Source organism: Panthera pardus, unplaced genomic scaffold, assembly GCF_024362965.1.
Source record: "Panthera pardus isolate Hobbes unplaced genomic scaffold, ASM2436296v1 HiC_scaffold_1, whole genome shotgun sequence".
Taxonomy (NCBI): Eukaryota; Metazoa; Chordata; class Mammalia; order Carnivora; family Felidae; genus Panthera; species Panthera pardus.
The window spans coordinates 82,046,460-82,070,805 of record NW_026526654.1 but is presented as its reverse complement, the minus strand read 5'-3'; the positions used below and the strand labels follow the sequence as shown (position 1 = coordinate 82,070,805).

The following is a 24,346-nucleotide window of genomic DNA, read 5'->3' as shown; positions in this document are numbered from 1 at the left end:
CCTTCATAATTGCTTTCTTTGATCCTACGGGGATCTTTGGGAAACAGCCCTCTCGCGCGGAGAAACTTTTACGTGACCTTTGACCTCAGTAACTCTCACCTCCCCTGAGTCTCTTTTGTCCAGTGCAACTGAAATGCAGCGCCTACAGAATTCAAGACAGCTTCTATTTTACGACCCCGAGTTTCTAAAAGTGATTTTGCTCATTAACTGTCTCTACCCACAGTGTGAATAGAAAAGACTCAGATCGTGGTCTTATTTAGGAGCGAGGGGCTTGCGGTCATCTCTCCATCTTTAGGACTGTTTGAATTCTTCATGATAAAGCAGTTTTTGTTTTGCTTTTAAAGTCTCTAAATTTGAGCGTAGCTGACGCGTAACGTTCGTGGCAGGTGGAAACATAGTGATTCTACAACTCTGTGCGTTCTGCTGGGCTCACCACAAATGTAGCTACCATCTGTCACCACACAAGGCTGCTATAATGCCACTGACTGCCTGCCCTACACTGTGCCTTTGTCCCCGAGACTTAGTCACTCCATCCCTGAAGGCCTGTGTCTCCCGCTCCCCTTCACCCATCTTGCCCATCCCACACCCACGCCCCTCTGGCAAGCATCAGTTCTATTTATAAGGCTGACTCTGATAACATGCATTTTTTAAATGTATTCATTTATTTTTGATAGAGAGACAGCGCAAGTAGGGGAGAGGCAGAGAGAGGGGGAGAGAGAGGATCCCAAGCGAGCTCTGCACCGCCAGCACAAAGGCCCACGCGGGGCTCGAACTCACAAACTCTGAGATCTTGACCTGAGCCGATTATCAAAAGTTGGACGCTTCACTGACGGAGCCACCCGGGTGCCCCCTGATCACAAGCATTTTTTGACAAGAGCAATTTATAATTTCTCACGCTAGAAAGGCTGGTGGGAATTACGCCCAGATGATCAGAGCCCATCCGGGGTGCTGTGAAAGTGGGTGACACTTATTGGGGCGGCTGTCTTCAGAAAAAGTGCAAAGTCCCTGGCAGGGCTTCCAAGGTTCCTCATGACACGGTCCCTGCCCACCTTTCTAGCCTCAACTTTCTGACGTACTCGTTCAAGGTCATGTATTTCAAAATCTCAAAATCTCCTGGCCAGGTGCCCCCACCCCACCCTTCTGACACTCCACCATGCCCCTTTCCCTGGATAATACTCATATTTTTGAAAAAATGTTATTATTTTTTATTGTGGTAAAATATATGCGAACATAAAATTTATCATTTACCCATTTTTTAAGTGTGCAATTGAGGGGCATTATGTATATTCACACTGTTGTGCGACCATCACCACCGTCCATCTTCGGGACTCTTTTCATCTTCCCAAACTGAAACGCTGTCCCCATTAAACACCAACTCCCCATTCCTTCCTCCCCCCCGGCCCCTGGCAAGCTTTATTTTACTTTTTACCTCCACAATGTTCATCCTTCTGTGTCTGCTTATTTCACGTGAAATAGCATCTTCAAGGCTCATCCGTGTTGTAGCATGTGCCAAAATTTCCTTTTAAAGGCCGGATAGTATTCCATTGAATGGAAATACCACATTTTGCTTTCCCGTTCATCTGTTGATGGACATCTGGGTAGTTTCCGCCTTTGGGGTTTTGCGAATAATGCTGAACACTGAACGCTGATGTACAGATCCTTCTCATTTTTCTTTTAAGTAGGTTCCGTGCCCAGCATGAAGCCCAGTGTGGGGCTTGAACTCACAACCCTGAAATCACGACCCGAGCTGAGATCAAGAGGTCGTGCGTAACTGACTGAGCCACCGAGGCGCCCCTAAATCCTACTCATTTTTAAAAAATGTTTATTTATTTATTTATTTATTTATTTATTTATTTATTTTTTGAGAGAGAGACAGACAGAGTGCCAACAGGGGAGGGGCAGAGAGAGAGGGAGACACAGAATCCGAAACAGACTCCAGGCTCTGAGCCATCAGCACAGAGCCCGATGCGGGGCTCGAACTCACAAACCGCAAGATCATGACCTGAGCCAAAGTCGGACGCTTACCCAACTGAGCCACCCAGGTGCCCCAAAATCCTACTCGTGTTTAAAGATTCTACTTGGACATTATCGTCTCCCAAAAGCCCTTCCTGGTTTCCCTGTTTCGGACTGGTACTGGCCCACTGTGTTCTCATGAAATCTCATGGATATACAATCGTATCTGTTATATCACAGTTGCTGGCTTATAAATGCTGCTTATCATCTGCCTCCACTAGACTATTGGCTTCTTGAGAGCAGGAATCATTCCATTTGACTCAGAATCCCTGATGGCTCACCTATGCTTAGAGCACAGGCAACACTCGATTATATTTAGGAAAGGGATTCATCGGCCAAGGTTGCAGCATATTCTAGTGAAACAGCTGAAAAAAAAAAAACCAAAAAAAAAAACAGCTGGACCACTGATGTCAGAGAGCATAAGAATCCCACAGATGTTCTAATATGCAGACCCATCAGAGTTCAAAGCTGGTAGGGAAAGGGGAAAACAAAAATTAAAAAAAAAAAAAAAAAAAAAAAAAGACTAAACAAAAAAGTAGTGAGATAGGATCCCTGAAGATGTTTTATCCCTGGGAGCTTTTATGGTAGCACACCCCACCCATATTGCTGAATCTTTAACATTTCTTAAGAATTATCCGTTGCCTACTGTGTTGGTGTTCTCTAGAAAGACAGGACCAATAGGATGTATGCACACGTAGAGACAGGATTTATTATAAGGAACTGATTCATGCAATCAAGGAGGCTGGCAAGTCTTAAGATCTGCAGTTGGCAAGCTGGAGATCCAGAGAAGCTGATGGGATAGTTCCAGCCTAAGGGCCAGCGGGTTTGATACCCAGGAAGAACCGATATTTCAGTTGTAGTCCAAAGGCAGGAAAAAAGCCCATGTCCCCAGTTTGAAGGCCAGCAGGCAGGAAGAATCCTCTCTCACGCCCAGGAGGGGCAACTTTTTGTTCTAGTCAGGCCTTCAACTGATTGGATAAGGCCCACCATATCACAGAGTGCAATCTGCGCGACTCAGTCTGCCAATCTGAAGGTTAATCTCATGCAAAACTAGCCTCACGGAAATACTCAGAATAACATCTGGTTGCCCCCCCCCCATGGCCCAGTCATGTTGACACACAAAATTTTAGCCATCACACATAGCTTCTGAAACCATACACGTGCCCAATTTTCTGATCCCACATAGGGGTGAGCAGGGAAATCACATTAGAAGACTGTGTTTGTCCTTAAAATACATACACAAGAATCTTAATGGCCTCTTCGTTCAGAATCAAGAAGCAACCCAAATGTGCATCGGCAGTAGAATGGAGTTTTAATTGAGGTGTTTTCACATATCACAGATGCTCTGCACCCTGCTGCTGGGAAATGATCTGGAAAGAAAACAAGTGTGAATCGGGCTCCGTACAGGAGGCTGGGCTCCTTATATTCATTCCATGGCTTTCCTGTACTCTCACTTTTCTCCAGTTTCGCTTCACTCAATTTTAGAATATACTGTTCTCAAAATAAGATTTCAAGGCCACATAATAGTGTTTGGGGCAGCTTGTGTCCTATTTTTATATGTATTCTCCCACCCAGCTGTGCTCACTCGTCCCAGCACCTAAGTGTGACAGTGGCCCATGCACCCAGCCAGGAGGGTTGACTGAGGACCTCCCCCCCCCCCATCCGCAGCTCTCTACCTCCAGGGGGCGGAAGTTCGGTTCCCTTCATGGGAGTTGAGGACCACAGGAAAAAGGTTAATGGGTACTCTGGTCTGATGGCAGGAGATTCACAGCCGGGATGGAAGAATGGTCCCTCGGGAGCAAGGAGGACAGAGAAGCAGGAGTAAAAAGACTCGAAAGTCTCTCAAGAGGTTACACGACAACTAGCCTGGACCCTTCAAGAATATCAATGTCTTGAAAGATGAAAACAACAGGGGATTCCCCTGGGAGGAAGAAGACTAAGGTTACGTGAAATTAAATGAAATCTGTGGGGCACCTGGTGGCTCAGTTGGTTGGGCATCTGACTTTGGCTCAGGTCATGGTCTCACAGCTCGTGGGTTCAAGCCCCGCGTCGGGCTACGTGCTGACAGCTCAGAGCCTGGAGCCTGCTTCGAGTTCTGTGTCTCCCTCTCTCTCTCTGCCCCTAATCCACCTGCATTCTGTCTCTGTCTCTCTCAAAAATAAATAAACATTAAAAAAAAAATTTTTTTTAATGAAACGTGTGATAACTTGATTGGACCCTAGATTGGGGGTGGGGAAGACAGCTTAGAGAGTGTTATTGGGACAATTGTGGGACATTTCAGTATTGGCTGTATTTTAAATAACATGCTTCAAATCAGTTAAATATCCTGACTGTGAAATGAATTCCCTGAATACTTGTCAGTAAACAGCAGCTACAGGATTTTGGGGTAAAGGGGCACGAATCCTTTCAAAGGATTCAGCACTCACCTCCCAAATCTTTGTTTCTTTGTACTCCATGTACCTATTTGTCTTTACAGGTCTAGAGAGAAAGCAAATGTGGCAAAACGGTAACAAATGATGGATATGTAGATGAAGGCTATATGAGTTGTCATTAGACAATGTTTGCAACTTTCCTGTGGGTTTGGAGTTTTCCAGATGCAAAGTTGGGGAAATTTTTTTTTTTTAAGTTTATTTATTTTGAGAGAGACCGAGAAAGCAAGTGGGGGTGGGGAAGAGAGAGGAGAGAGAGAATCCCCAGCAGGCTCTGTGCTGTCCGTGCAGAGCCCCACACGGGGCTCAGTCCCACGATAGTGAGATCATGACTGGAGGCTTAACCGACCGAGCCACCCAGGCGCCTCAACATTTTCCTAATAATTTCTCGTATTGATTTATGTGTAGAAATGCTTGAAATAGCTTACATGTCCAAAATTAGGTGAAATCCAGGAAGCTCGGAGGCGGCCTGGACTACTGTCATTAAATCCCTAGTGCCTCGTGTCTTTCCTGGTGTGCGTTAAAAATTTCTTTCTTTGCCCTTTGTTTTTATGGAGCTCTAACTCATATCCAGAGATTACATAAAGCACATAAATCTTAAGCGAACAGCTCGGTTGTTAGAGGTGTATGCACACTCCCTTGTAAACATTTCAACATAAAGAATATTTTCAGCACCGCGGAAAACCCCCTCATTCTCTCTCCTAGGTAATCGCACTCCTCACCAGCAAAGGGTAACGTTATTCTGATTCCATCACCAAACACCAGGTTTGCCTGTTTGTGAACTTCATTTAGATGACCTCATACAGTATATATTTTTTTTTATGTCTAGCTTCTCCCTTTAATAATGCTGTCGCACGTAGCAGTGGCTATTGTCTTCCGCTGCCCTATAATCTTTTACTGTATGAACGATACCGCAATTTAGAAATCCATTCTGCTGTTGATGGGCACTTGGGTTGCCTCTTGTTTGTGAATCAAGTAGCTATGAAGACCCTTGTACATGTCCTTCATGGACAAACATCCGTCTCTGTTGACTATTCACCCAGGAGTGGAATTTCTAGGTCCCAAGATACACATATTTTTAGCTTTGGTAGATATCGACAAGAGCGTTTTGTACAACAGTTGTTCTAATTTACAGGCTCACCAAGAATACGCGAGCATTCGGGTTGCTTCACATCTTTGCCAACACTTGATATTGTCATCCTTTTGATTTTAGCCATTCGAGGGGCACCTGGGTGGCTCAGTCGGCTGAGTGTCTGACTTCGGCTCAGATCTTGTGGTTCGTGGGTTTGAGCCCCATGTCGGGCTCTGTGCCGACAGCTCGGAGCCTGGAGCCCGCTTCGGATTCTGTGTCTCCCTCTCTCTCTGCCCCTCCCCCGCTCGTGCTCTGTCTCTGTCTCTCAAAAATAAAAAAATACCATTAAAATTATTTTTTAGCCATTCCGGTGAGCTACTATTCCATTGCAATTTTTATATTAGACATTTATTAAATGCATCAATGAAAATGATATGCCTCCAAAATGGACTACTATATAGCTACAAACAAATGTGTGTGCAAAGATTTAATAGTCTGTGGTTGCATACTTATGTTCAAGATGAAAAATAATACATAAACTTGGCTTGTAGTGTCTGTTGTTTTTATTTTTAGTGTATACATATTAACAAAGAGGACTAGAAGAAATTCACCCAGATGTTAGTGGTTGGTTCTGGAGGATGGGATTAGTTTCTTTTTCCTCATGCTTTTCTGTAATCACGAGATGTTGTACAATGAGCAAAAATTACTTTTAAAAACAAAAGAAAACAACAAAGATTCTTTTCGGGAACAGTGTCTGCCTAGGAAAGTGAACCTCTTGGGTCAAAAACTAAGCTGTACGTCTCTGGGCCTGTTTTCTCCCCCGTAGTGCGAGCCCACGGCACGGCCTTGGAATGACGCTTGTCTCCACGGATGCGCTCAGGCAGTGACAGCTTTTGAAAACAGTACTCCTGGGATTGCCCAGGAGGCAGCACCCTTCAGGGGGAGTGAGAAAATGAGAGAAAACGTCCAGGTTGAGGCAACGTGGTAGATTTCTGCCGGATCCTGAATTCCTCAGGGCCCGGTGAGAGGGTTTCTGGGATGAGGGGAGGCAAGGGGAACAGAAGTGGGCATCCCTGGCCACACAGGAATCAGGGACAGCGCCGAGGATGCTGGGAGGGCTGGCTGGGCCTTCCTGGGCTCCCGGAGCAGGGGCGGTGGGGAGCACGTGGGAGGGCCAGCAGGAGGGAGGGGGTCTAGGGCTCCCCCTTCACCCCCCCCCCCCCCGCCCCGGCCACCATATGACCTGGTCACTCAGCACATGCGTCCTTGAAGAATCCTGAAACGTTAACTGGCTGGGGTCTGGGAGCGTGAGCCCAGCGTAGCTGGCGCCTTGTTCCTGTCTCCAGCATCCCACTTGGTTTCCAATCCCACTTTCACGTCTACATTCCCACCTCTCCACTGTGTTGCTTTGTATTCCTGGTATTTAACGTGGCTCTGTTTTCTGCAGAAACTCGGGCAACTGCTCCAAGCCACAAGTGTGCAGAATCAATCCGGCTGATGTGAGAGGCCCAAGCTTTACTATTAAAAAGAAAGGAAGAAAGGAAAAGAAGGAAGGAAGGAAGGAAGGAGGGAAGGAAGGAAGGAAGGAAAGAAGGAAGGAAGGAAGGAAGATGGAAGGAAGGAAGGAAGATGGAAGGAAGATGGAAGGAAGGAAGGAAGGAAGGAAGGAAAGAAAGAAAGAAAGAAGACAGAAGGAAGGAAGGAAGGAAGGAAGGAAGGGAAGAAAGAAAGAAAGAGAAAGAAAGAAAGAAGACAGAAGGAAGGAAGGAAGGAAGGAAGGAAGGAAAGAAAGGAGGAAGGAAGATGGAAGGAAGGAAGGAAGGAAAGAAAGAAAGAAAGAAAAGAAAGAGAAGGAAAGAAGGAAGGAAGGAAAGAAAGAAGGAAAAGGAAAGAAAAGAAAGAAAGAAAGAAAGAAAGAGAAGGAAAGAAGACAGAAGGAAGGAAAGAAAGAAAGAAAAGGGAAGAAAAAGAAAGAAGGAAGGAAGGAAGGAAGGAAGGAAGAAAAGGAAGGAAGGAAGGAAGAAAGATGGAAGGAAGGAAGGAAGGAAGGAAAGAAAGAAAGAAGGAAGACGGAAGGAAGGAAGGGAGGAAGGAAGGAAGGGAGGAAGGAAGGAAGGAAGGAAGGAAAGAAAGAAAGAAAGAAAGAAAGAAAAAGAAGGAAAGAAGGAAGGAAGGAAGACGGAAGGAAGGAAAGAAGAAAAGGAAAGAAAGAAAGAAAGAAAGAAAGAAAGAGAAAGAAAGAAAGAAAAAGAAGGAAAGAAGGAAGACGGAAGGAAAGAAAGAAAGAAAAGGGAAGAAAAAGAAAGAAGGAAGGAAGGAAGGAAGGAAAGAAAGAAAGAAAGAAAGAAAGAAAGAAAGAAAGAAAGAAAGAAAGAAGACAGAAGGAAGGAAGGAAGGAAGGAAGGAAGGAAGGAAGGAAGGAAGGAAGAAAACTCCCTAGGTGACTCTAAGGGGCAGCCAGGGTTGACGACCAGCGGTATATCCCTGCTTTTTCTTTTGTTTTGAACACAGCAAACATGTACTTTTTATTATTTTGTCAACGCCACCTCATTCCAAGTCTTTCTGACACTATTCTCAGAGGGGCTGGACGCTGAGTACCTCCATCTCTGATTTCTGTGTCCACCTCCCTTTTGTGGCTCATGCCTTCTAAAACGTTACAAGATCGGAGAGCTGACCTGTGGCCTGATCGTCTTCAGATGTCTCTTTTTTCCTTCACCATCAGGACGATTCGCGACAGAGATCGATTCTTGAGAGATGCGAACGCAGAATCATTTCGTAGTTTTCTCTCATCTTTTTGCACACTAATTTCATACGGTTTGGAGGGCACGTCGATGTCTAGCCGTCCCTTCTGGGTGTCATTAAGGATGTTTATGTCGCCAATAAATATATGCGATGGGCTCTCGGGAGGTCTCGAGCATGGGCTTCACGCGGGCAAAGCGGTTCTGCGGTACACTCGGGGCCGGGAGTCTTTCCGTCTTTCTGCTCTGCAAATGCAAGGCACTGGCTCTGGCCCCAGGCCGGCCCACCCGAGGGTCACAAGGTGGCTATAGAGGTTTCCATCGTGACATCCATAATAATGTCCGGAGGCAAAACAGTCTCCTGTAAGGTCCCCTTGGGAGTGAGAACTTTCTGTAGAAACACCATCAGCCGAGTTCCCTTCCAGTTCCGTTTGCCAGGATGGGTCCCATGGCCGCCTCTAAACCATCACGCCGAAGGGAATGGGAGTTAGCCTGGGAGCTGGGACAAGGCCACGCTTCCCTGAGCCACATGGGGGAGGAGGGCGAAGAGTGAAAAAAAAAAAAAAAAAAAAAATCAGAGCCCCGCCAGCGAGGAAGAGGGGAGTGTGTTGGAGAAGCACTCAGCAGGGTCAGGCTTAATTACTTTGATCACAGAAATCTACGAGGACACAACCATGAGACGGCATTTCCACGAGCCAAGAGCCGACGGATCGTCTTGGTGAATAAGAACTCCAGCGAGGTCCCGGGGCGCCTGAGCGGCTCAGTAGGTTGAGCGTCTGACTTCAGCTCAGGTCATGATCTCACTTTTTGTGAGTTCAAGCCCCGCATCGGGCTCGTGGGTCACGGGCAGAGCCCCCCTCGGATCTTCTGTTTCCCTCTCTGCCCCTCCCCTGCTCACGCACACCCGTGCTCTCACAAATAAACGTTAAAAAAAAAAAAAAAAAAAGAACTCCAGGGAGGTCCTGCTCCTTCGGCACAAGTACCTTGCCTCAGTGGTTCCTGGATTCAGAAATCAGTAGCCCGAATCTGAAGCGTTAGCCCCTATTTTTGCCTCCTCTCCCCATCATCAGACACTTCTCACCCACCTCACCCCTCACATCTGTGAAGTTCCATGTATGTGTCTAGGCACGGCCCTGCTTCCCACCCCTTTCGGCCTCTTTTGAACAACGTACACGTCTGTTTTTACATTTTAGTCAATAAATCTCATCTCAAATTTTGAATCGCGTTCTTCTGTTAACACGTCTAGTTCTAGGATTATCGTCCAAGCTCTATAACCTGGTATCCATATCTGAAGCCATGTCTCACTGGTGAATTACTGGGTCCTCTACTTTTCCTCTAACGTAAGGCTTATTTTTAAGATCTCCCCACTTCTTGTCTTCGTTTTAAAAGTCTCTAAACATAGGGGCGCCCGGGTGGCTCAGTCGGTTGAGCGTCCGACTTCAGCTCAGGTCACGATCTCAAGGTTCACGGGTCTGAGCCCCGCGTCGGGCTCCGTGCTGGCCACTCGGAGCCTGGAGCCTGCTTCGGATTCTGTGTCTCCCTCTCTCTCTGCCCCTCCCCTGCTCACGCTCTCTCTCAAAAATATACGGTAAAAAAAACTTTTTACAAGTCTCCATATACTTTCTGACATTTTTGCAAGCTACTTTTTGTAGAGTCCCTGTTGATGCCTGGCATTTAATTTTTGCCATAAAGACTTCTGACAGCTTTGCCAGCTTGCCAGATAAGTTCTTAGGCAAAACAGTGCTCTCGATATTTATTTTAAAATAACCTTATGACCCTACAAAATAGGTATTTCTTATTCTATATGAAAAAAAAAAAAAAAAGATCAAAGCCCACAGATGAAACAACTTGTTCCAAGTCGCTAGCTTGAAGCCAGGCCTGATTCCGAAGTCCGGGTATTCTCATGGTATTCTGAAATCTGAGGACTCAGGACCAGTCGAATGGACTGTTAAAAAGTGCTTCTGAGAAGCACGAGGGCAAAAAGTGGCACACAGATTGATGGAACCCAGGAAGCGATGCCCCCAGAGAACCAGGGGACCCGAGCCGGCCAGGTTCCAGACTACTGGAAAAACGATCTTATCGGGCAGACAACTGTGAACTAAACAGCCCCCAAAGTTTTATTGTCGTGTGCAGCTTCTGGGAAGTCCAGAAGCAGCCCCCAGCGGAACCCGAGGTTCCAGGACCACTTCCGGTCAGCCACTACTCCCCTCTAGATTGTCCCCTCTGTGTATTATTTGAATAAAGTTGCTCTCAGTACACCGTAGACTTCTCTTACGCCAAAACACAGCTCAAGAAATGTAAAAAATAAAAATTAGGTAGTAATGTTTGAATATGTAGTAACTATTCTTGAAACCCAGATAGATTCTCACAACTCAAACACAAATCCCTTCTAAAGGCATTTTAAGAAATGTGTGTTTACCTCTTCTTATTGGTGGAAATCCTAGGAGAAACTGACACTCCCTTTTCTCCAGTGTTGATGTCCTATGTCTACACTGTATTTCTTGAAAGCTGTGATCTTGAAAAAGAGGCAGAACCACAACAACAACAAAATAGTATTCAAGGACAAACATTTGAGAGCATTGTCAAAGACCACCAAATAGTAAGGAAAATGTTTTCATACTCTAGTGCTGGTTTAAACTCTACTCCCCAAGGATTACGGGTTTCTCACTTAATTTTGCCCATGAACTCTTCCAGGAGCCACGCCCCTCTTGCCGAATCCCTAAAAGAGCTTCGCGTGCCTTGTGGTCTTGGGAAGAAAGCGCACTAGGTGGCGGGGGGTGGGGGGAGAAGCCGAGGGGGCCGCAGTGGCCACCCGCTGCCGTGGCCAAGACGCCCACTCCACCAGGCTGGGGTGCCCGCGGTTAGAGAGAGGCTGGCGGCCAGAACGATAGGTTATCCGCCCCCCTCAAGCCCTCCTCTCACCTGTCTGCTGTCTGGCTACGAAGCGACTGTCAGCTGTCTGCCTACTACAAAGCCGTTATGGGGAAAAAACCGAAGGCTTGCCTGTGACAGTTACCAATAAGGATGGGGTGAGGGCATGCCGAAGTTTGAGGAGTCATTTCCCTTTGATTTTGGTAAAGGCCGGTGCAGTGCGATTTTACTGCAGGACGTAAGGAAATAAATCGAAGGAAAGAAAAAGAGAAAAGCAGTGAAGAATAGGAAAATGCACCAAAATTACAAGCAGAAGCCATTTAAAAGAAGAAAATATTCTACAACAGATGAAGAAAGTTTTAATTTCTTTTCACATTAAACATTGTTTACCACAATCAGCTAACAGAAATTTCTGCAACATTGGTCAGATGACATAAAACTAAGGATAAATGTTTGTTATGAGAAAACCTCATTTAATGTGACTGACGATGTTAGATACTATATTTTTCATGATAGGAGAAGATACAACCTATCTCGAAGAGAAAGCAAATAATTCAGATCAAGGAGACATGCTGAGGTTTTAATAAAGAAGAAAAGCTTCGCCTTGTCCAGAACACTTAACAGAGTCTAGGATAATTTAGGTAAAAGAGGTGAGTTAGATACCAAGCACTGGGCAGGGTCACAGGCCCATAATTCAGGCTTTATTTACATTACCAGATCTATGCAGCCTTTACCTTTCGGTAAGTGAGCTGTTATTTTTGGCAGAGGGATCTTCAATAGTAGCCTTGGATATGATAAATCATATTGTAATCATCAGGCAGTCCAAGGAACTATTTTAAGAGGGATAGTTGAGTATGTTCGTGTATATACTATTAAGGCATCTAAATTTTTGGTGTTTTCAGTATATAATTTTACTGCTATTTTTTTTTTTTTTCATTTTGCACAACGTTATTAGGAATTAAGTGACACAATTCTTTCTCTACTAATGAACGAGTTTATCCATTTTGCAAACTTTAAATTGAGGTCTTGTAGAAGGGAAATTTGTAACAGGAGAACACACAGAAAAATATATTGAAAACCAATAGAGAGTATTTTTTAAACCATCATACAAATTCAATCATAATGAACTGATAGTCTTTAACTTTGGAAAAACAGAAGAGCAATTAGAATTAAAACAGGTATTAAAAATAATCACCAGTAGTTTGCTTTACAAAAGAACAGAGCCAGAAATGGCTTAATTGCCCAATGTAGTAACTACCAGATTCTTCTTTAGTCAAACACTAACGGAATTCACATTTGAGCTAGTCAACAAAGCATATAAATATTTAACATCCAGATACAACATTTTAGTGATAACAGAGACTGCATAATTCTACCCATTGTTGCTCTGTGCACAAATTAACCAGGTTAAATATCAAAGATACACTGTGAATACTCCTGAAACTAACAATGGAATATGACACAAAATTTTTAAAGACTCAGAAATAAAAGTAGAACACAATTTTAACATGGATGAGACGGTGCTTAAACAACAATCAACTTAATCAAGACCTTGAAAATTACCACTGAAATAAATGCACTACGATATTTTATTTTTAGTTTACAGAAAGAATCTCTAAGTACAGGTTGCAGAAAGAAAATGTTTAGTGCTATTTACATTCATTTTAAAACTCTGCTCTATACAAATTTAATTCTGATCAGTATGAACAATATTTTCGTAGATCTACTGCATATAAAGCCTTTTCATCAAAGCACTGACAATGAGTAAAACAACCTGATTACCTTTAGACAAAGCTGACCACTGGAAACCATTTACACTTAAAGTCTTCTTAAGGGCCATGGACACTTAAAGTACAGAACACAATGTCAGCCTGCAACTTCGTTCTCATAAAGGCTAAAGTTATTTATATGGAATATTGTTCTATATACTACACGCCAATCTATATTTAAGTTCTATAGTTAGGTATTTTATAAGTTTTTTATTAAATATATTCTACACATATTTGTAATTTCATCCAGGAAGAATTTCTTCCCAGTGAAAAAATATAAAATCTTTTATATCTTTACAGGTTTAGATGAAACTAGCTCATGCTTTAGTGCTGTGCAAATTGGTTTTAGCATTATCAATTTTTAAATTATTGGTACAAAACAAAAGAATGGCCTCCTTAATCATGTAGTACGCCTTAAAAATCAGCTTTTGATTTTAATACAATTGCAAGCACTAATACCAAATGCAAACTACATAAAGAAACAAAATCGGTCACTATGGAGAATTACTTCAATTTTAAGAATTCATTTGAACCCCAATGAGTGAGTGTGACACTGGACGGTTACAGACGAGCAATTTTGGAAAAATCCAATTTGCTGATCTTCAAATACATAAAATTGATAAGTAAATGAGGTTTTCTATTATCTCTGTGCGGCAATGAACGTCTACGAGAATGGAACTGACCCTCCCACGTTAAGGCTAGGAAGCGCACTCGCACCCCTTTTGTGCTGTGTGGACAAGCACTCGGTGACCGCGGGACTGAGGAGTGCAGGTGTGAAAGGAAAAGCAATTCGTTTCGTCAGCTCTCCGCCGAGTGCTTTAAACAACAGGCACGTTTTGTTTTTTCGTTTGTTGCCATGAAAATAGTCACACTCAGTTTTGTACTCTGTGCCAGTGCAGCCACTGTGGCTGACTTTGATAGAATTCACCCAACATTTCCATTTCTATTCCATTTTTCCCTCTCCAGTGGGCCCACTAATTAACTTCATTAATTGCCGAGTGTTTTCCAGTGCGGAATTGTGTTTCCGAGCACTTTTAAGGTACCATAAACCATGTTGTAAAATCTGCTGATGAAGAAAATAATGTCAATCTTTTTTAGTGCAAACTATATTTGGAACACTTGATTTGTTAGTTCTGGTGATGAAAATTTCTGTGGCGGCAAAATGGTTTCCGCTAGGAAGGTAACTTGCGAACTGTGCGCCTAGAGATTGACAGCATCCAAAAACCAATAGATTTTAAAACTGCTCAACAGAAACGAAGATACTAGAAATAAAAACGCACGGTGAAAAAATGTTCTTGGTTCTTTTTACTTTGATGAGGAAAGATGACAGTGTTCATGGGATCATTCAGGTCCATGGATTTACAGGCAGACTCTTCCTAAGGGTTTCCGAAGCAATGTCGGGTCTCTTCTGTCCCAGCAGCGTGAAAGACATAGACCACATGACAGCACACACAGCACACGGTGTCTACAGGATTACGCAACAATTACTCTCTCCAGTCTTTTCGCGATTCCTCTGACCTAGAGAAAATGCAGAGAAGCCTTGCTTACCAAAGTGCTCGAATCAGGGGCTGGGGGGGAGGGGTGGCATCCAAACATAGTAAGAATTTGTTTTTAATGTCTGCAATTTTTTTTTTTAATTAAAAAGCTGTAATTATAATTATAGTCTGTTTTCATTATAGCCTGTTTCCAGGATGTCTGGTTATTTGCTTAACAAGCTCTGTCCATAAACAATGAAAACTTCCTTTCCCTCAGAAGGTTCAGAAAAAAACCAAGAACCATTTCGAGTGCCTGTCTCCACGGCTCAAGTGAGTAACAACCTCTGCGGTACCCGGCTTACCTTGAGAGTTTGGCTCTGGCAATGTCTCTCTGGCCACCAAATGCATCACCGTTGTTTTGCCAAAAGGAAGTTTTAATGCTATGGGAAAAGCAGAAGGTAGTTTGTGACATACATACTGACCGACTGAAATCACCAGTCGGAACTGAAACCACGTAAAGAATCGATCGCTTTCTGCAGGACTTCCTCAGCAGACTGAACTTCTTACCAGTTAGAGCACGTCTTACAAAATGAGATTAGGTCAATATTCTCAGAAACAATTCAGAAATTATTCTGCCCAGCTATGGCCATTAGTCTGACACAGATATCCGTAATGCTTAAGAAAGGGGACAAGAGAAAATGCTTAAGAAAGGGGACAAGAGAAACGGGGACAAGAGGAGAAAAGAAACTAAAAAAATTTTTCGAGACTACCTTTTCTAGATTAGGGAAAAGTTTAGATTAAAAGAGACTTGTTTCTAAATCTAATTATCTGTGAAATATGCAGTCACTTAAGAAAATTACTGCCTTGAACATACCACCGTGGTGTCGAAACAGAAGAAACAACAAACTTAATTTTAAATCTTTATTCTCAACCCTGTAGAATTCAGTTAGAAAACAATTTTCTCTCAAAGGTTACTTTAAGAGAATCACTGTCTTGGTATTCTTAATAATCACTGTTTTCTAATTAAGTCTTAATTTAAAAGGTTTTTCTCATTCCTAATAGAACGGTTTTATTATGAAAAGTTTGAGACGTAGAATAATGTAACACACACCCATATGTCCACGAACCACTTAAGCAAATACAAACACTGAGTTTCATGGTGAATGTCTTTGTTATTCTGTATATAAAATTAGAAGCAACCAGTATAAAACAACTTAGGAAGTTATTGCCACAGGCGGGATGTTTCAGGTCTGACATCCAGAACTACGTTCTCTTCACTAACTACAAACTTAAGGCAGGTTTATAATCAGGCAAGTGTGGCCCTCCCGTTACCTGCTTCTGAAATCCTGCTCTATAGGATGATGGTTAACATGCAGATTTAAAGAAGAGTACTAAATACTTTCAATGCTATTAATATTTAACGTAACCAAGGTGAGTTTCCATCTTACTTAAAGTTGGTCAGCCATTATTTGGTCTACTCTCTTGACTTCTCAAGTTCAAGTGAAGTAGGATGGCTCATAAATACACACTACGATGAAAGAAGAGGAGGGACTTTTCCGGAGAATCCCCTAGGTTTGATTTAACAATAAAATGCAAATAAGATTTGCTATTATAAAAAGTCTCATTAAGTGTACTGGGAAAACCTGACTGCACTTAAAGCTGCATATCACTCCCCTTCCATTTCTGGACTCTATCTAGTAAGCCAGATCTGGGTTGAAAATCACATCTCTGCGACTTGCCAACAGGAGACGAGTCACGGGCAAGTCAGTCACCTGCTCCCAGGCCTCAGTTTCCCGTGCCCAAATTGGAGATGGCAATTCTGTCACCTGCCCCTTCCAGCTGTATCGATTAAATGAAGTAATCCAAGGAAAGTGCTTACGGGGCTCGGAACAAAGAAAGCAGGCGGTAAACACCACCCTGTTCTGGTCATCATCAGTTTGAGAAAGCAACGAATCTCAGAAAACAGGTAAGTGAATGGAGACGCTGCTCAGGCCTGGGAAGCTGCTGGGTAAAGGTTTACCATTTGAAGCTACACATTTGATGGGGATTATTATTTTTCTTCTGCATTTGAATTTTAACTAGAAATAGTAGATATTGATGCTAACAGTATCAAAGAAGGTAAAGGGAAGAGGGATACAAGAATGTAAGAGGCTTTCTCTTTCCTTCTCTGCGGATGCCTCTGCTTTCTACTGTGACACCGTACAATATCCACAACAGTTTTCAACCTTACATAAAAATCACCCAGGAATTCAATTATTCCAGTTGTAGACTGGGAGATGGGGAGGGGGAGAGGAAAAAGAGAGAGGGAGAGAGAGAGAAAGAGAGGGAGGGAGGGAAAGAGACTGCGAGAGAGAGAGAGCTTTCCTCCAACTAGCCAGCATGCAGAAATCTGCATTTTTCAAAATAAGTATTCCAGCTGATTCTTATGCCAGAGTCTCCGGCACATTTTGGGAAACAATGATCTGGAATGTATTGGATGTCAAACTTGTAGCTGATCTTATTTTCTTTTATCCTTCTTTATCCTTAATAAGACAGTTATCATACCATTTCTTTGGTAGACTGAAATTCTATGCAACTAAAAGGTTGTATCTCAAAAAAGGACATTCAGGGCTATGTTTTAAGGAAACTTGGTAACAAAAAAATTACTAGAAGCACCAAGTCTCCTGGTTTAACCACCCACAAAGTGCCTGAACCCCACCCATGGCTGTACCTACTACTTGTACGGAACCAATAACAAGGATTTCACTCTTTTCCCTTAGTGATATATCCCTTCTTTAGGCAGCCTGACATGTTCACATAATTTTGTACTGAATAATCTGTCCACTTGATTTCCAGCTGTTGGTCCTAAGTCTAATTCAGAGGTTAAACCAGAGCAAGTCTCAAGCCATGCAAACCTAGCCTACGCCCTTCTCCACACAAGCCATTCAAACATCTGAAGACAGTTACTACGGCCCTGTGTACCGTCTCCTTTATTATCCACACTCAAGAACACACGGAGACTAAAAAGAACAATTGTGACCAAGAAACAAACAGTTGAATGTTATTATTCAACCTTTATCAAACACCCAGGTATACTGGTCAACTTGAAAGGTCTGGCTTATGCTTCCATGTTATTTGTCTAAATCACTAAGACCAGAAGTCGTTTATTTTGTTTTTGAAAATATTGACAGCAATACAGAAGGAAAATAGTAACAAGTCAATCTGTTAATTATACAAACACAAATTCCAAAGAAGTACTAGTAAAAATTTACACTTTAATGGGAATGAATCAGGAGTTTGATTTTAACACAAATCCCATGATCTTCCTTTAATACAAAGTTGAAACTTTGGGGCCACAACAAAAAGATAATGAAAGACGTAAGGGAAATTTCTCACATACGTCAATACTCAAACGGAAACAGAGTCTCAAGATTCATCCATGCAGTTAAGATATTAAATTCAATCAACATCACAAGAGCTTATATGCAGCAGAGACAATCAAGTAAAGACTAAAGATAGCCTATCCTTCATGAAGGAGTTGGTCCATGCAACTTTGTGAAAGATCTATAAAAAGAACAACAAAACCAAAAAAAAAAAAAAAAAAAAGCTGTATTTTATTTATTTAGTTTTACTTATTTGTTTCAAATGTGTAATATATACTTGGAAAAGAACCATCTACAGGCAAAAAAAAAGACTGGGGGGTCAGCTACCTGGAGATGAATGGACTTGCCGAGAGATCAATAGCCTCTAATAACTTATTTTATTTTAATGCTTAGTTTATATCACTCATTCATTCTTCAATTTATTTCAGCTAAGACACACACACACACACACAGTTCACTGATTTCTCCTACCTGCCCCCTCTGGCAACCACAAATCTGTTCTGTGAGCTTGGTTTGTTCGTTTCTGTATTTATCGATCATCCTCATATCAAAGAGCATGTGGTGTTTGTCTTTCTCTAACTTATTTCGCTTATTTCCATGTTGTAAATGGCAAGACTTCATTCTTTTTTATGGCTGGCTAATATTCCTGTGTGTGTGTGTGTGTGTGTGTGTGTGTGTGTGTGTGTCCCATTTTCTTCAGAAATGCGTATCATCAATAAACACAGGTTGCTTCTACATCTTGACTACGTAAACGATGCTGCAACGAACATGGTGCGGCTATCTTTTTGGAGTCAGGGTTTTCATTTTTTCAGGTAAAAACACAGAAGTGAAGTTGCTGGAACATATGGTGGTTCTATTTTTTACTATTTTGAAAACATTTTTCAAAGCTACATTTTGAAAGTAGCTCGGCAGACAGCAGCACTTTTTAGACTGGTTATCTAACACTGCCACTGAACCCTGGTCGTGAGTGAAATGCTGTCCTGCAATGCTCCACCTGCCTGATACTGTCATCATACATCATTTGCATCCATCTTCGCCGGCCCTTATCACCCCCTACGCTGAGTGGGTTTTATCCGTTTCCACTACGCAATACTAATGCACCCTGAGGATTCTATCTTGTTCCACCCTGTATCTCCGTGCGGCATGTAAGAAATAAATACATGCTGAAGGAACGAATGAAAATATCCTACCTTTAAGGAAACACAGTAAACATTTCATTGTTAGGTTTAGAGAAAAAAGTCATGCTATATTTAAACAAAAATATAAAAGTAGATCACCTCATTTGCCTACCAATCTCTAATTATCAGAATATACTTACAAACCCTGCTGGTGGTAGAGAATGTACCCCATTAGGAGGCACTATTGAGCTACATTTCTCCAATCACATGTAAAGAGCAGTAGTACCAAAAAAGTGTTTATTGTGTGCCAAGCACTGTTCTAAGTGCTCTGAAGACAGAGACTAATTTGACCCTCCCGACCTAGGAGGTAGGCACTGTTGTTAGCCCATTTTATTGATGAGAAAAGTGAGGTAGCTACCCCAAGGGTACAGAGAAGGAAGTGGTGGCGCTAGGATACAGCTCAGACCATCTGGTTCTAAATCTGCTTTTAATCCCCGTGCTACACTGTCTCTCTGATGTTACCCCTTTACCTTCATTCTTGCACGACCGGGCAATTGTATCAGTTAGAGTCAAACTGAAAACAAATTATCATAAATTTTTCCTACTTTGTGTGTCTGGCTTTAACTTAAAAATATTACATCTGATTTATATTATCTAAAAAGTACAATAAAATTAAATTCACAAAATAATAGGTATAGACTACTTCTAATGAGAGTTTATTTCATAAGGGAGTAAATACTTATCACAGTGCTAAACTTAAATTTATGAGAATGCAAAATGTAAAGAATAGGCAGAATTTATGAGTTTGAAATTATAATTTTTTTGTAAAATCAGACAATAGCATTTAAAAATGTTTTTTTTTTTAATTAAAAAAAATTTTTTTTTTAACGTTTTATTTATTTTTGAGACAGGGAGAGACAGAGCATGAACAGGGGAGGGTCAGAGAGAGGGAGACACAGAATCTCAAACAGGCTCCAGGCTCTGAGCTGTCAGCACAGAGCCCGACGCGGGGCTCGAACTCACGGACTGCGAGATCGTGCCCTGAGCCTAAGTCGGCCGCTTAACCGACTGAGCCACCCAGGTGCCCCTAAAAAATGTTTTTTAACATTTATTCATTTTTAAGAGACAGAGAGAGAGAGAGACAGAGCACGAGCGGCGGAGGGGCAGAAAGAGAGGAAGACACATAATCCAAACCAGGCTCCAGGCTCTGAGCTGTCAGCACAGAGCGCGAGGGAGGTCTTGAACCGACAGACGGTGAGATCATGACCTGAGCCAAAGGCAGCGCGGCCCTTAACTGAGCCACCCAGGTGCCCCCAGACAAGGCATTTAAACAAACAAATGAATAATGCTGCATGAAGTAAACATTAAATCCCATTACAAAGGTGATTATTACCTCCTAATGTGACATTTCCATGTAGAAATCGTCCTTGATAAATAAGTCGTAGAATATTTGGACTGCTGACCTGTTCTTCCTCCCAGTCTGAAAAGAAGGAGTGAACTGTTAGGTGTATTTAAAGACAGAGTTAAGGTATTATTTCATTGGTCAAAACATTCAGATGCAAATCGGATAGAGAACACATCAAAGAAGACACCTGGAGCCTCCCAATAATGGAAACAGTCACCACTCACAACAATCACTGCAGGCCTGGTTCTTGGTAGTGCTTCTCATTAATAAGAGCTACAGAAAGACTAGTTTTTGCTTAAGAACAAAATATAGTCCTGAAGTTTAAAACTTAAAACAAGATGGGGAAAAAAATCTAATCCTAGGTAAAGTGAAATGTCATTTGAAAATTAATTGCTATTACCAGTAATTAACAAAGAATATTACAATGTTCCGATATCCGTACCTGTTAAATTATGTATCTGAAGCTAGAAACAATTTAACAAAGATTTTAATATATCCATATAGAGAATAACAAAAACATTATACCTCAGTAAGGCTGGAGAACAAAAAATTTTAAAATAACAAAAAAAATTAACGATGTTTACTTCTGGATGTTGATTTATTACGTTGTCTTCTGAAGCCAAATGATAAACATTATAGAAGACACAACTTTTAGTTCACTTTGCCCAAATACTCTGACGAAACTCGAAAAATAACATATATTAGAAGATACTACACAAATATGAAAGCTAGGGAAGTATATAAAGAAAATCAAAAGACAAACTGGATGGGTAACAGAATATTTCACTTTGTGTATAACGTATGTTATAGTGAAATATGGAATACTACTCTCTTAAAATAATGATTTAATAAGGACTGGTACTGGCCAGCGTCCAGGGTTAGTCATTTTACTAGCTGGTGGATATAATAATTTAAGTTCCTACTGTGACAAAGATTTGAGAATTCTATTATCTCTCTCAAGAATTCTAGTATGATGTGTTTGTTTCCTACAGAAGCTCCTATTACCAGGAGGTAACTATCAATACAAGGATGAGTTTAAAATATCCTGAAGAGAAGTGACAGAAAAGAGGTAAGTAGAGCACTTTCCTTCTGAGTGTTCAAAATGACGAATATGAACTTGATAAAAGCGTGCCCCCCACTGACTCAGCACAACAGAAGTGGGAGAGGAGACATGCACTGGAGTCATTTCTCCCCCAGCTCCCGGTACCTTTTCTCCTGGTCCGTCCCCCCACCTCCCCGCCCCCCCCCCCCCAATTACTGTTTAATAGACTATTTCTGGTCAAGATGAAAGTGTCCATATAAATAAAGACAAATGACAGGGTCTAATTCACTGGAAAAAAAATATTCTAAAAATATTTAAACTATTGTTTTGAGATGCAGAAACTTAAAGGTACACACTTCATGATTTTAGAGACTGTTGTGATTTCCATGCACTTCATGGGTTTAATATGCTATCTACCCTCCCCTCTCAGAGGATCTAAAATTTAGCAAGACCTACAGAAGAACAATGCTTTAAGGAGGAATTTCAGCAACTAGTAACATGTATTGAGTGGCTACTGTTTTGCACCCCAACCCGGTAAGAGCTAGGTGTCTGATTACTCTGCCTATTAGCAATATGCCGCTAAACTGCCAGAGCAGACCAAGGACAGCTAACTGTTGCCAAAAATACACCGCACCAAGTGGTTTTTTTTTCTACTCATTTAATGTTTACTACACTTTCATTATTAGCACTAATATTTCATATTAGCAAATATTTACATGTGCTGACCTTTGGTGTTATCGAGATAAAATGTAGAGCTAGGTTTTTAATTTAAATATTTTATATAAAATAAAAATGACTGATTCCTATTCCCTGCATTGTCTAAAACTGCAAAGCAGAAGTGGTAAACTTAGGAAAGGCTGGGCTCAAAAGTTTGTATGTGAAAATAAGTAACGTAAGATTGATACGATTTCAGTGCTCGTAGATGGCGGTTCATTCATTCGGGACACCATTTATGGCAAACACCTGCACTTGAGTCCTGTCTTTGTTTACTCTGTCAGGATTTTTAAGGAATTAAAAGCAATTTTAATATCTAAGTCTAACAATTATGATGGTAAAGGTATATTTTTTTGCCACAAGTTACAATGCTGCCCTCCACTAATTACTGTTTAAGAGGGACTGCCCTTTTTTGTCTTGTGTAACATTTTCTACAATACCATCGATGTCCAAACTGACCTTTACCCTCTCCTCCCCAAATCAGAGAAGTAATCTTCTATATCATATTTAGTAAAACATCACTATTACACAGGTTATTTAAAAATGCTTTTCCAGGGCACCTGGATGGCCCAGTCAAGCGTCCAACTTTGGCTTAGGTCATGACCTCATGATTCATGAGTTCGAGCCCCATGTCAGCCTCTATGTGGACAGCTCAGAGCCTGAAGCCTGCTTGAGATTCTGTGTCTCCCTCACTCTCTGCCCTCCCCTGCTCATGCTGTGTGTGTCTCTCTCTCTCAAAAATAAATAAACATTAAAAGAAAAAAATTTTTAAATGCTTTTCCTACTATAGTTATCTGTCCTGCCTGGCTACGAAGAAAATCTAATATTCTTAGGGCCCCAAGTTTAATCTTCTTCCGCTTTTCTGAAATTCCTTCTTACCTCTAACCTTTAGAGGTTACCCTTAGTCCCTTGGTTACCAATGGAAAAAAGATCCAGTCATTTGAAAGTATTTGTCTAAACCAGTGTTTCTCAAGCGCAGGTCTATGAATCCTGAGTTCATGAACAACACAGCCGTGCTCCTAGGGTCTAAAAGTCCTCCTCAAGAATTTTTAAATCATGCTTTCATTTTAATGATAATCTGGAAGAGATTACCCACATCGTTCAAATAATCACCTTGTACTGCCTTGGGATTTATTGCCCACATATGCAGTTTATGATCGTACTGGCACCAAGCAGTACCTCTTTAATTGTCAAGAGGCTCATAAGAAAAGAACGGAGGTTGGCTAAATACGTAAACAATGCATTCTTGCTAAGTGACAACTGGGTACACTGTGTGAAGGAAGCTTTTGTGGTGAACCTGCAGATAACTGGGTCCTCATACAGCACACAGTAGCAGAGGCAAGCCAAGCTCAATGGTCCTTTACTTGTGGTGCAAGGAGGGAGTTGGTTTTAGCAAATATACATCATCTGGCACATTAATGTTGTTAATTCGAACATTATTGGTTTTTGAGTTATACTTGTGCTTGTGGTTGTATATGAGTTAATAAGGATAAAGCATCTTAATTGGGTTTTATGTTTCTATCTTTAAAAAAAAAAACACTCTAACAAAAATAATTGGAATCAGCACTAGGGAATCTACAGGAATTTTCTTCCTCTAAAGGAGTTCCATATATCATTTAAGGTTCAGAAACACTGATCTGATTGATTCATTTTGAATACACTGTGTTCTTTGTTGAAATGAGTCTTGTCCTTTAAAAGTCCAAATTGTTTTCACTAGTAAAATTAAGTGAATCAGCTGAAACCTTCATTATCACTGTAACACATGCCCTAAAAAGGATCTAGATGACTGAGGCAAAGTTCAAAGGAAAAACACAAGCTAACGACTCACTTTAGGATGGCAAGACAAAGTCTCATTACATGGAAAAGAATCAGAGAAGAAAGGAATACCATCCTCCCCTCTCTCAAATTTTGTTTTGTCATGGATACTGGCTTGAAAATGCAATGCGTAAATGGATTTTATACCTTCTTGCCCCTTGTAGATCAGAGGACACATGAAGTGACATGAATTAGAAACTTTGTGTTAAACTCAATGTTAAACTGGTTACGTATAGGATAGAACAATGAGAATGCATTATAATTTTTTTAAAACCTTGTTTCTCTTTCCTCTTACTTTGTATTCTGGTATAAATAGATTTACTGATATGAAAGTGTGCGCACGTGTTAGCTATGTTGTGTCTTCCTTTTAAAAACTAATTTTCATTTACATTAAAATGGTTCTGAGGCAAAAACAGGGGTTTTGCAAACCGGCTCCTTCCCCATTTTGCAATGAGGTAGCAGGAGAGCAAAACCTAAGGATGAACACAGTGTTCCTTCCCCTTTAACGCTGAAGGCTGATACC

General features: G+C 41.6%; 1 protein-coding gene across 1 annotated transcript in view; it reads right to left on the bottom strand.

Moving 5' to 3' along the window:
- Positions 1–11,682: 11,682 nt before the first annotated feature.
- Positions 11,683–24,346, bottom strand: part of UBL3 (ubiquitin like 3) — a 64,107-nt gene continuing 51,443 nt past the window's right edge. The window contains exons 3-5 of the mRNA XM_019447876.2: positions 20,241–20,327; positions 14,730–14,807; positions 11,683–14,410 (exon numbers count right to left, since the gene is read on the bottom strand). Coding sequence (XP_019303421.1) covers positions 14,358–14,410; positions 14,730–14,807; positions 20,241–20,327 — 218 coding nt within the window. The 3' untranslated portion in view covers positions 11,683–14,357. The remainder of the gene's footprint in view (positions 14,411–14,729; positions 14,808–20,240; positions 20,328–24,346) is intronic.